We start from the raw sequence: 12,917 nt of genomic DNA, 5'->3' as shown, positions 1-12,917 counted from the left end.
TTTTTTTTTTTAAAGATTTTATTTATTTATTTGACAGAGAGAGACACATTGAGAGAGGAGCACAGGCAGGGGGAGTGGAGGGGGGAGAGGCAGGCTTCCCGCTGAGCGGGGAGCCCGATGCGGGGCTCGATCCCAGGACCCTGGGACCATGACCTGAGCCGAAGGCAGACGCTTAACGACTGAGCCACCCAGGCGCCCCTGGCACTAACAGTGATTTTTAAAATGGGAAATTTCACATAAAAATCTGGATTTTTAATTAAAAAAATAAATTATACAAAGGGAAAAAAAATCTAGCTTTTCAGCTTCTCAAGAGATTAGGCAGAACTAGATGCAGGTTCTCATTTGACAATAGTTAGTTGGACTTGAGTACTGCTTCTCATTCTGGAAAGGTCATATGTACCTCAGTTCACCGTAGTTCCTTCTGTTTTCTCTTGCCTTATACTCTGCCTTCTTTTACTCTTGTTTCCTCCCTGGCCCCAGGTATTTGAATATGAAACTCTAGCTTATAACTTATGCTGGTTTCCCTAGAAAACATTATCTGACCTAAAATTCCTACCTGGCATTGACCTTATTAATTAGAAATGTATAAATCAAAGAAGGGCTAGCTAATTAAGCACAATGCCTAATCTTAGGGTTAGGAGTATAACTTTGTTCCAGCTTCTCTTAAAATCACCAGTTAATGATGTAGGATGAAAATTATATGTTATTATACTTCATCTTGGTTAAATTTGTTAGTTAGCTCTCAATCAAGTGACTGGTTAGGCGTTTTTTGTGCAGTTAGGTGATGGATGAAATTGGTATTAGTCAATTAACTATATTAACCAAAATAGTTGTCTGTCCTGAGGTTATTAAATAGTTCTTCCTTTTCAGCTTAAGTGCATGATCTTGTCAAAATATATTACTTGGTAGGCAAGTGTTCACTTTAAATTTTTAACCAGTTGACATTTGTGGTGTAATAAGATCTTTTTGCTTAATTTTTGTAAGCATTATAGATGTAAACTGCATCTATAAAGGGAAAAATGACTTCACTCCTTCAGTATGTATTAGCTTAAGGTAAATACAAGTGAGGTTTCCACCTACTTCCAGTTATGAAAGTTTCCCATTTTATTACCAATATTTGAGTATTATCATTGATATTTTAGCAAAAGGAACACTTAAGACATTTCTCTGGCTACTGTAATATACTAAATAATCTCTTTGGGTTCTTTTCCAGTCGCCCAAAATGTGTGGATGAAGTTGCTTTCCAGGAAGAAGTAGTTGCAGTGCTGAAAAAGTCTTTAGAAGGTGCTGATGTGAGTAGCAGATGATATTTCATGTCATTGGGAGATTTAAGATTTAAATTTTTTTTTTAATTAAGATTTAATTGTTTTCATTCTTTTCCTTCCTTTCATAACCTCCTGCCCCCCTTAAATACTAGCTGTATATTAGTTCAAATATTTATTGAGCATCTCCTATCTTATGGCATTGTTACATAGTACTTAAGTAGAGACCACTGAACAAGACATACTGGGTCCCTTTCCTCGTGAGCTTTGATTTTGGTGGGGAGACACAGAGAATAATCATGGAAGCCAAATAAATAAGAGAATAATAGATAATAATATGCACTATAAAGAAGAGTCAGAGATTCTTTGAAAGTATAATTGCTCACCTAATGTTAGGATTTGGTTTGAACTACAATACAAAAAATGAGTATTTAATTCTGCTTATAGCATTGTGTCTTCTGTCCATATGTGGGATAAAAAAAATTCTTCAATGACTTGCATTTTAGATGATTCAGAGACAAGATAACCCCATAAGAATTAGCAGTTTAAAATTGTGTATGATGAAGTGCTTTAAGAGCTCAGTGAAAGAAGGGGAAAAGTTGCAGATGAAAGTAGGGTGTGGTTTTTGCTTTATTCCCCAGGAAGATTTACTTCCTTCCTTTCAACCTGGCTACTTTGAATTAGAGTTTCTTTTGGCTTTTGCTGCCATTATTCACTTCCTGGAATTACACTATAATAGTATATATTTTGAAAGAAGTTATATTTATCAAACTATTTAAAATCTTTTTCTCTGCCAATTTTTGTTTTGATTTCATCCAAATACCTTTACCTTTTAATTTTATAATACACAGTTTTAATTGTATAGTAATAATTACACAGATTGCAGGACAAGATATATTTTAATTGGCCATATTCTCAACCCTTGAGGCAAATGTAGTGGGAATATGACCCAGTTCTTGACTTTATACCACCTATCTTACAAGGCTGAATTAGGAACTTCCTCTTTTAAAACACTTATTTAATATCTTATGTTTCTTTTCAGACTAAGTTTTGTAAAACTTAAAGATGAAGGAATTTTTTAAATTCTACAGAGTAAAGAAAAATAATTCATTCTTTCATTTACTTTGGTATATGTGCTGCCAAAGCGAGCACTCCTTCATTTACATTAAAAGATTTTAAAGTAGAATTACAGGTTTTAAAGTAGAATTACAATAGATGATTTTCAGAAATCAGTTTTAAGAACTAATATTCTGCATACAGTTCTTGTGTACACCATATATATCACTGTTATATAATGTAAGGTTTAATAATTTTACCGTGTTTTAAGGAAGTTAAGTTATTGTATGTGATAGTTACATGGATGAATTATTACAAATATTGAGGTATGCATGGATCAAAATAATAGTTAAAGATGAAAAAACCTAGGAATTTTAATATAATTCACATACCCAAATTGACTAGCCCAAAGCTACCAGAAGGAAGGAAATAATAAAGATTAGAGTAGAAATAAGTGAAATAGAGACTAAGAAGAAATAATAGAAAAGATCAGTGAAACCAAGAGCTGCTTCTTTGAGGGGCGCCCGGGTGGCTTAGTTGGTTAAGCTCAGTTGGTTAACTGTCTGCCTTCAGCTCAGGTCATGATCTCTGGGTCCTGGGATCGAGCTTCACATCGGGCTCCTGGCTCAGCGGGGAGCCTGCTTCTCCTCCTCCCCACCTCCCTGCTCATGCTCTCTCTCGCTCGCTCTCTCAAATAAATAAAATATTTAAAAAAAAAGCTGGTTCTTTGAAAAGATAAACAAAATTGATAGACCTTTAGCCCCACTTCTCAAGAAAAAGAGAGGACTCAAAATCAGAAATGAAGGAAGAGAAATAGCAAATGACACCACAGAAATACAAAGAATTATAAGAGAATATTATGGAAAAGCATATACCAACAAATTGGACAACCTAGAAGAAATAGATAAATATTCCTAGAAACTTACAATCTTTCAAAACTGAATCAGGAAGAAACAGAAAATTTGAATAGACCGATTACTGGTAATGAAATTGAATCGGTAATCAAAAAATTCCCAGCAGACAAAAGCCCAGGACCAGATGGCTTCACAAGTGAATTCAACTAAACATTTAAAGAAGAGTTAATACCTATTCTTCTCAAGCTATTCCAAAAAATAGAAGAGGAAGGAAAACTTCCAAATTCATTCCATGAGGACAACATTACCTTGATACCAAAACCAGTCAAAAAGCTTAGGAGGTTCTTTGGTGTTTGTTTTTAAGTAGCAAAACTCATAGCCTATATCTTAAGCTGTATGCTACCAATGTAATAGTCTTCAGTTAATATATTTATCTGTACATTGGCTTATTGTACACATGTTGAGTACTATACAAGATGCTGAGAATACAGATATGAATAAGGTTCTTTTTTTTTAAGATTTTTTATTTTATTTTATTTTATTTATTTATTTGAGAGAGAGAGAATGAGAGAGAACACATGAGAGGGGGTAGGGTCAGAGGGCAAAGCAGACTTCCTGCCGAGCAGGGAGCCCGATGCGGGACTCGATCCAGGGACTCCAGGATCATGACCTGAGCCGAAGGCAGTCGCTTGACCAACTGAGCCACCCAGGCACCCAATAAATAAGGTTCTTGACCTTAAGCTTACCATCTAGTGAGGTAGACATATTTTACAATTAAACCAAAACACTAAATAAAGAACAATGATTGTAAATTGTTGTATATAAATAATTGCAAGTTGAATTAAGTGCAACAAAGAGAGAGTAACAGAGGAGTTCCACTTTAGATTGGGTGGTCAGGGAAGGCTTCTGACTTGTAATGTAGTAGAAGTTGGCGAAGCAGGAAAAAAGCAGTCAGACCCTAGCTGGGGGACGGGATAGGCCGTAAGTGCTTAGTTGTTGGAATTCATTGTAAATTGGAGCCTGGAAAGGTGAGCAGATCATGGACGTTCATAAATACAGGTTGGTTTTTGTTCGTCTGGTTTTGTTTTTCTAGGTGGAGTATGAAGCCAGTGAATAGTTTTAAGTAGCAAGCAGAGGGGCATCTGATTTGGGTGAAGAATGGATGGGAAGGTTGAGGGTTAGGCAAGAATGGAAGCAAATAAAAGTGCTTCCTAGTTTCCCATGTGCAGTGATTTCTGTACGTGAAAGGACATACTGAAGAGTGCGGTTTTATGACAGAGCTCATTAGAATTTAGTACATTTATCAATCTGTACCACAGATTAGTTGCCTGCTTGATAGGAGCCAAGCCAGTCAGATTTAAGGTATAAAAGAAGATAGTGATTTAGTCTTACCCATTCTTCCTCTAATTAATTCTCCCTGATAATATGTGGGCATCCCTACAGGGTATATAATCATGGAGTAGAGTACTGCCAGGCACGTAGTAAACTTTTTTTCCCACCACTACTCTAGGAACATCAGCTCATCCAGAGCCCTGATAAGTCTTTTTCATTCCTTTTCCCTCTGTATTAGCCAAATTGAAGGTCTCATTTGGTCTGTTTCCCCCTTGAAGCAATGGACATCTTTATAAAATACAAAATCTTTCTTACAAAATATAAAATCTTGCCCAATCCTGAGCAGAGGGGTGGGATAGGGAACTGACAGAAGCCTGAGATTCCCTTCAGAAAAAAGAGGTTTCGAGGCGCCTGGCTGGTTTAATCGGTGGAACTTTGCACTCTTGATCTCAGGGTTATGAGTTCAAGCCCCATGTTGGGTATAGAGATTACTTAAAAATAAAATCTTTTTAAAAAAGAAAGAAAGAAAGGTATCTAATTCCTGCTTTGAAAACTCACCTAAGTATATTGGGTATAAAACAGTCATAAATATTGATTCAGCTTAAGATATTAGACATTTTGGGGGAAAGTATAGTATTATGTGAAAAAGCAGGATTCACAACTACTAATAGTGTGATACTGGTTATATTAAGAAATATTTGTATTCAGATATGTGCCCTATTAAGGAAGTTGTTGCACTGTTCCATAGACATTTTCAGTCATCATTTTCATCTATTTGTACCAGAATACAACTTTTAAAAAACAAAATTTAACTTCTACAGCTCCCTAATCTCTTGTTTTATGGGCCACCTGGAACTGGAAAAACATCCACCATTTTGGCAGCAGCTAGGGAGCTTTTTGGGTAAGTTGAAATCTCTCTTTTTTTTAAAGACTTGACACCAAAAATCTCTGCTTTTCTTTAACTAAAAATTTGTATTTGGTTTCTTTGTAAGGTTATTATTTCTGTATTTTTTATTAATTCAGTGGGCCCGTTTCCAGTTCCTCCCCTCCAATAAATAAGCTTGCCTACATCTTTTGTAATCTTCATTCTGAACCTTATTCAAATATTTGATGTACTACAACATAGGAAGCCTTATGATTTTTGTCATCACTAACTTTTTCATTTTGATTTTGGAGCCCAAAGGACCCATCCTATCTTTATTCATGCCAATACTTTCATTACTCTCTTTATGGTGGTTGTGTTCACACATCTGTGTCCTTGTGTGATAGGATCTGCTGTGTCTCATGCTAATGACCCCACACCACTCCTTCTAGAGTTCTTTCTTGCTCTGGCCTTTCCAGGCCCTGCCTCTGGAGTGGCTAGGCCAACTCCTTGACCTCAAGTATCTTGTGTGTGAGCAGAGTATGTAGTAGTTGATGCAGAATTCCAGGTACACCAGAAGACCTCTGTGAGCCACTTTCTTAGATTCTTCTTCCAGGATTGACTGTCTTGGCTTATCAACCATTGTAGAGGAGCCTTTTACCTAGAGTTAAAAGATATATATCAGCCCAGGTATGATATCCCTAAAACATGCACCAATAGCAAAGTCTGTCTTAATCACTTCTCGGCCTTTTGGCTAAGATCAAGTGTACCAAAGGCTATCTTGAATTTATCCAGAACTTTTATATCAGGCATATATATGGTGAAAGGGTACATCTGAAATCCCACATGTGAAAATATTCAGATACCTCTGAAACCACCAAATATGTACAGATAATTAGTTATGTTGAAATGTGAAGCAAAAAGGGAAGGTGCTGTGAACCTAATATTTTATTTGACAGCAATTTTTGTTTCTCAAGGAAATTATAAAAGAGCTTTTTTGATTATTCCACAACTCAGATCCAACCTGATGAACGAGCCTTAGCAATGTAGTCATAATGAAACCCAAGTAGTTTATTAATAGTTTTTTGAGAGGAGGTCAGTCCAAATTATATAATTTTTAAAATATCCTGTTAAAAATAATGTTTGTCCTTTAGAACGAAATTTAATTATGAATTACACATTTCATAGTATATGTGGTTTTAAAATGGAAAATATATGCACAGAGCTTTATGAATGTGCCCATAGAAAAATGCTTAGAAGGTTATCATACTGTTTAGGAAAACTAAAGACAAAACTAAGTCCCAGTTCTTATTTTTTCAATTAAAAAATAAATACGTGTATAGTAAAGTAGAGGAAAGTTTTCAAAAACAAAGACTTGGCAGGGTGTGCCAGTTATTTTAATTTTCTTTTGATTTCTCAGATGACCCTATGGTGAGCTATTTTTAATAATTTTTTTTTAAACTCAAAAAAAACCTGTTCATGTTTTAATCCAGTAATAGTCCTTATAGCAAGCTACCTTATGGAAATAATTGAAAATATGCTGTGTTGCAGCATTATTTAAAATTGTACCATATCGGGTGCCTGGGTGGCTCAGTTGGTTAAGCGACTGCCTTCGGCTCAGGTCATGATCCTGGAGTCCCGGGATCGACTCCCGTATCGGGCTCCCTGCTCGGCAGGGAGTCTGCTTCTCCCTCTGACCCTCCCCCCTCTCATGTGCTTGCTCTCTCTCAAATAAATAAATAAATAAATAATCTTTGAAAAAAAAAATAAAATTGTACCATATTTAAAACTATTTAAATATCTAACAATAGAATAAATTAAGTAAATGATGGTACAATCATAGGATAGAATGTCATATAGTTATTAAAATGGTATTTACAGTGGTTCTGATGACATGGCAAGATGTTTATGATACAATCTTAAGTGGAAAGTTGATTTAAAATTTTATTAATTATATGATACCATCTACCTGTTTTTTAAACTGCATGTCTCTACAAAATAAAAAATACAAAAGTGATTGCATGCCTTCTATCTAGTACTTACTAGGTGGATTTTAAACTACTACAGAATGTGCAATTGTTAAAATGTGGTTTAAACCTCAGTTACTTATATGCTCTGTTATTTTTCATACTTGTTTCATTTTGACATAGGCCTGAACTTTTTCGATTAAGAGTTCTTGAGTTAAATGCATCCGATGAACGTGGAATACAAGTAGTTAGAGAAAAAGTGAAGAATTTTGCTCAATTAACTGTGTCAGGAAGTCGTTCAGAGTAAGTAAAGCTCACTTTTCCTTCTTCATACCATGTCATTGCATTTGTTTAAAATACGTTTCTGCCAAATGTCCAACTCCTTTTTCATGTTAGATCGTATATTTTTTTATTTTATTTTTTTAAGGAATCTCTACAAGCAACATGGGGCTCGAACTTACAACCCCAAGATTAAGAGTTGCTTGCTCTACTGACTGAGCCAGCCAGGTGTCCCTTTATCTAAATTATTTAAACCCAGAAATGACCTTTCCATTATAATACCTAATTTTAAATTGTTTAGCTGTCAAGGGTTTTGAACTTATGTTTTGTCTAAGGAGTATTTATTAATCAACTTTGGTAGTTTGGTGGTACACCTGATTTTTGTTATTGTGTTATAAAAAAAGTTCTGTCAGATATCTTAAGCTTCAGTGTATATTTCCTAATTAGGGTGACCATATAAGTTATTGTCCAAACTGAGACACTTTTAGAGTAAAAGGAAGTATTATTAATAATTTAAATAGGACTGCTCTGAGTTAAACAAGGATGTTTAGTCAGCTACTTATAATCCTTATGTGGCACAGTTCTAAGATTAAATTTTTTGGAACCTGGTATATATTTAAATTCATATCAGAGCACACTTAAGAATTTGTAGAAAGTGAATGACTTATTTTTGATATCTACCTTGGATTGACAATGCATATAAATCCTATATTTGATAAGGGACTTCGATCAAGAATATATAAAGAACTCGTACATTTTGGTCATCAAGAGAAAACCCAATTTAAAAGGCAAAGGAACTGATAGACCTTACACCAAAGAAGATACAGTAGTCCCCCTTTATCTGTGGCTTCAGTCAGTTTCCATGGTTTCACTTGCCTACACTCAGCTGAAGTCCAGAGCAAATGATTCACCTTCTCACATAATCATCATCAGGTCATTAGTAAGTAACCTAGCATCACAGTGCCTATGTCATACTTCACTTTGTCTCATCACATAGGCATTTTACCATCTCACATCACAAGAAGGGGGAGTACAGTCCAATAAGATATTCTCAGAGAGACCACAGTTGCATAATTTCTATTACACTATATTGTTAAAATTGTTTTCTTTCATTATTATATTGTTAATGATGTTCTTATTGTTAATGATGTTGTTATTGTTAATCTCTTACTGTGCCTGATTTATAAATCGAACTTTTTCATAGGTATGTGGTATAGGAAAAACATGGCATATATATATTTATATACTGTTTGATACTATCCAGGGCTTCAGGCATTTGCTGGGGTCTTAGAACATATTCCCTGTGGGGCGCCTGGGTGGCTCAGTTGGTTAAGCGACTGCCTTCGGCTCAGGTCATGATCCTGGAGTCCCGGGATCGAGTCCCGCATCGGGCTCCCCGCTCGGCAGGGAGTCTGCTTCTCCCTCTGGCCTTCCTCCCTCTCATGCTCTCTGTCTCTCATTCTCTCTCTCTCAAATAAATAAATAAAATCTTTAAAAAAACACATTCCCTGTGGATAAGGGGGGAACTACTATACAAAAGGCCCATAAAGACATGAAAACATGCTCATCAACATCATTAGCCATAGAGAAATGCAAATCAAAACCATGATGAGATACCACTTAATGCATACTAGGGTAGCTCTTAGCAAAAAGACAACATATTGGCAAGAATGTGGAGAAATTGGAACGCTTACACTTCACTGGTTGGAATGTAAAATGGTACAGACATTTTGAAAATAGTTTGGCAGGTCATCTAAAAATTAAACATAGAGTTACCAGATAACCCAGTAATTCCAATCCTAGGTGTATACTCACAAGAAACGAAAAAATAGGTCTATTCAAAACATGTTAAAAAATGTTCGTTAGCAGTATTAGTCATAGTAGTCAAAACGTGGGAACAACCCAACTCTCCATCAACCTATGAAGGAACGAATAAAATGTGGTATATCCCTTTGCCGTATTATTTGTAGTGGAGAGTAATGACATGAAGTAATGACATACTACAACATGGATGAACCTTGAAAGCATGCTAAGTGAAAGAAACCAATCACAAAAGACAATGTATTAATCCATTTATATGAAATGTGCAGAATAGGCAGATCTGTAGAGACAGAAAGTAGAGATCCATGATTGCCTACCGCTGGGAGAACTGGAAGGCGTGATGGGCATGGGGTTTCTTTTTGGGATGAGAGTGTTCTAAAATTAGATTTTGGTGACAATATATGAATTATAACTCCTGTTTTCTGAATCAGTGGGAAGCCATGTCCTCCTTTTAAGATTGTGATTCTGGATGAGGCAGATTCTATGACCTCAGCTGCTCAGGCAGCTTTACGACGTACCATGGAGAAGGAGTCTAAAACCACACGATTCTGTCTCATCTGTAACTATGTCAGTCGGTATGTATATTGCCCTGAAGATAGATGGTAGGCAGCCTTGTTCTGATAACTCCAGTTAGGGAGAGAAAAAAATGTAAATGTTTCAAGGCTACAGTAATTTCTCCTCCATCAAGTCTTGATTTGTTCTTGATAAAAATGAGTTCTTTGGGGGAAAATCTTTAGATACTCACTTTTTTTTTTCCCCGATATTTTACAGAATAATTGAACCTCTGACGTCTAGATGTTCTAAATTCCGATTCAAACCACTGTCAGATAAAATTCAACAGCAGCGATTACTAGACATTGCTGATAAAGAACATGTCAGAATTAGCAATGAGGTAATTACTAATTATTACAAATATTGTTGTTACGAATTCCTTTGATGATTCATAAGAGGTCCCAGAAGCATCAGATGTGGTGCTTTAATTTCTGATGCCTTCAGGCAAAGTTAAGCTAAAAGAGCAACATTTGGAATGTCTAGGAATTACAGGTTCAGCCTTCTTGTTACTATTATAAGTTTATTATCAATATTTCAGAGAGCCAGAACTGGGGCAGATTTCATACACATAATGCAAATTCTCCGATAACAAATCTCTGCATAAAAAGATTTTAGTGTCCTAGCTAATATTTCACTTGAGGAGTGAATTTTGTGATGAAATTTTGGTGATGAAAGAGGGTATGTAGGCCTTACTCATTTTAACAGAATTTAACCGTAATCGAATCGTCTTTAGGTATTCAAGAAAATAGGATTAGAAATACGGAACATTTGTCTCTGCAAATTTCTTTCAAAGACAAGAGATCTCTAGCCTTCCACTGGACTGATGCTATCTCCATGAATTTTGTCATTCCCTTAAAACCGAAAATGCTTTATTTTTCTCCAACTAACTCTCGGCTAAAACAGCATTTTTTCACTTTTCTTTATTAAAGTCAAAGTCTTAATTGGCCATCATAGGTTAAAAAAATTTTTTTCTCTTTTCAGGGAATAGCTTGTCTTGTTAAAGTGTCAGAAGGAGATTTAAGAAAAGCCATTACATTTCTTCAAAGTGCTACCCGATTAACAGGTGGAAAGGAGATCACAGAGAAGGTGATCACAGACATTGCTGGGGTAAGAATATGAGAGAATTTAAAAAATTTTGGTTGGGCTTGGGGCTCTTAGAAAATTTTCATCTAACAAATGTATTCAGAATGCTTATTATGTGCTGGTTTAATCCATTCAGGCAGCTTTAACAAAATACTGTAAGCTGAGTGGCTTATAAACAAATTTCACAGTTCAGGAGGCTGGGCAGTCCAAGATCAAGATACCTGTATTGAGTATCTGGTGAGGACCAACTTCTTAGTACATAGACTCCTAGTTCATGGACTCAGCTGCATCCTTTCTGGCAGAAAGACCTTTTATAAGGGCACTAATCCCTTTCATGGAGATTCTGCTCTCATACCTAATCAACTTCCCAAAGTCCTCACCCTCTTAGTATCACAGTAGGGATTTTTAACATGAAACCTGAGGGACAGTCTATAGCATGTGCCAAGTACTATGCTAGAAACAGTGTTACATGGAAATAACCTGGAAGCATCACAACACTTCAGTGATAACGGCAGTTGAGAGATTTAACAGATATCCCTGTTCTTACTAATCTGACAAAGGGTCATATATAAAGGGGCAATATCCCACTTAGAGAAATCATTTGTCAGGGTTCATCTCTACTAGTATAACTACTACTTTTAAGACTTAAGCTTGTAAGATATTTTTCATACCGTTAAGAAATTGATAGCATTAGTCCCCTTTAATTTTCTGGGTATTATAAGCTTTCTAAAAGCAATCTCATTAGTGGCATCTTTACTAGAAAAGGGGGCATCTCCCTTTAAATTCCCTTTAAGCTAGTTGATAGATGTCAGCCATTGCTGAGGAACAGTTAGAACCACTTCAGTCTGAGCCACTGGGGAGAATTTTTACCTGCTCACCCACTGAGCAGTTCAGCTGTTCTTGTCCCATCGTGGGCCCAAGCCTGAAACTATCGGAAGCAAAGAAAATTTTGTGTATTTCAGGGGCATTAAAAATTTTAAAAGCAAAATGCATCACTATTACCTAATCAGGGTTGTTATGGTTACCTGAAAAGCTTATTTCAGTAGTTTTCTGGAGCTCCATGATAAGAGCATGAGGTTCTTCCCAAGTTCTTCCTTTTCCTTCCCAAACTTTAGGTAATACCAGCTGGGACAATTGATGGAATATTTGCTGCGTGTCAGAGTGGGTCTTTTGATAAACTAGAAGCTGTGGTAAAAGTAAGTCACTTTACAGGTAACTTTGGGGAAGGAAAAAATTATGATCCTACTAAATTCAACTCTTTCTGTTGCAGGACTTAATTGATGAGGGCCATGCAGCAACTCAGCTTGTAAATCAATTTCATGATGTGGTCGTAGAAAATGATAACCTTTCTGATAAACAGAAATCCATTATCACAGAAAAACTTGCTGTAAGTAGGCACTTCACATTTCAGCAAAATGTGTTAAATACAACTCCATGGCAAATTTTCCTAACTTTTAGTTTTCTTATAGGAAGTAGATAAATGCTTAGCAGATGGTGCTGATGAACATCTACAACTCATCAGCCTCTGTGCAACGGTGATGCAGCAGTTAACTCAGAATTGCTGAAAGGATCATTTTTCTAAGATACAATTTTGTAAGCTACTCAAGTTTAAGTATGATCTGATAAAAATAAAATGACCAAAGCACCTTTAAAGTGAATATACAATTTATTTAACATTCAAACTTCATTAAGACATGTGCAATATGGCAATTTTACTGGGGATTTAACCCTACCTAGGATATGATTGCTTGCTGGGGCTTAGCAACAGGGTCCAGTTCACACTTAGCACTAATTAAATACTTTATTGAATAAATACAATACCAAACAAAATGCATTCAAATGCTTTCTA

General features: G+C 35.9%; 1 protein-coding gene across 1 annotated transcript; it reads left to right on the top strand.

The window, feature by feature from the left end:
• Positions 1–1,213: 1,213 nt before the first annotated feature.
• RFC4 (replication factor C subunit 4) lies at positions 1,214–12,917 on the top strand (the record flags this gene model as incomplete). The annotated part of the gene is made up of 9 exons (XM_081810619.1): positions 1,214–1,292; positions 5,326–5,405; positions 7,517–7,636; positions 9,865–10,008; positions 10,205–10,325; positions 10,967–11,092; positions 12,184–12,264; positions 12,339–12,455; positions 12,538–12,917. Coding segments are annotated over 9 exons (964 nt in total), but the record flags the coding sequence as incomplete, so codon positions are not given.

This window comes from Leptonychotes weddellii, unplaced genomic scaffold, assembly GCF_054177405.1.
Source record: "Leptonychotes weddellii isolate Sample4059 unplaced genomic scaffold, ASM5417740v2 HiC_scaffold_3044, whole genome shotgun sequence".
Taxonomy (NCBI): domain Eukaryota; kingdom Metazoa; phylum Chordata; class Mammalia; order Carnivora; family Phocidae; genus Leptonychotes; species Leptonychotes weddellii.
Note: the sequence above shows the minus strand (reverse complement) of the source record. Positions and strands in the feature narration are given on the sequence as shown.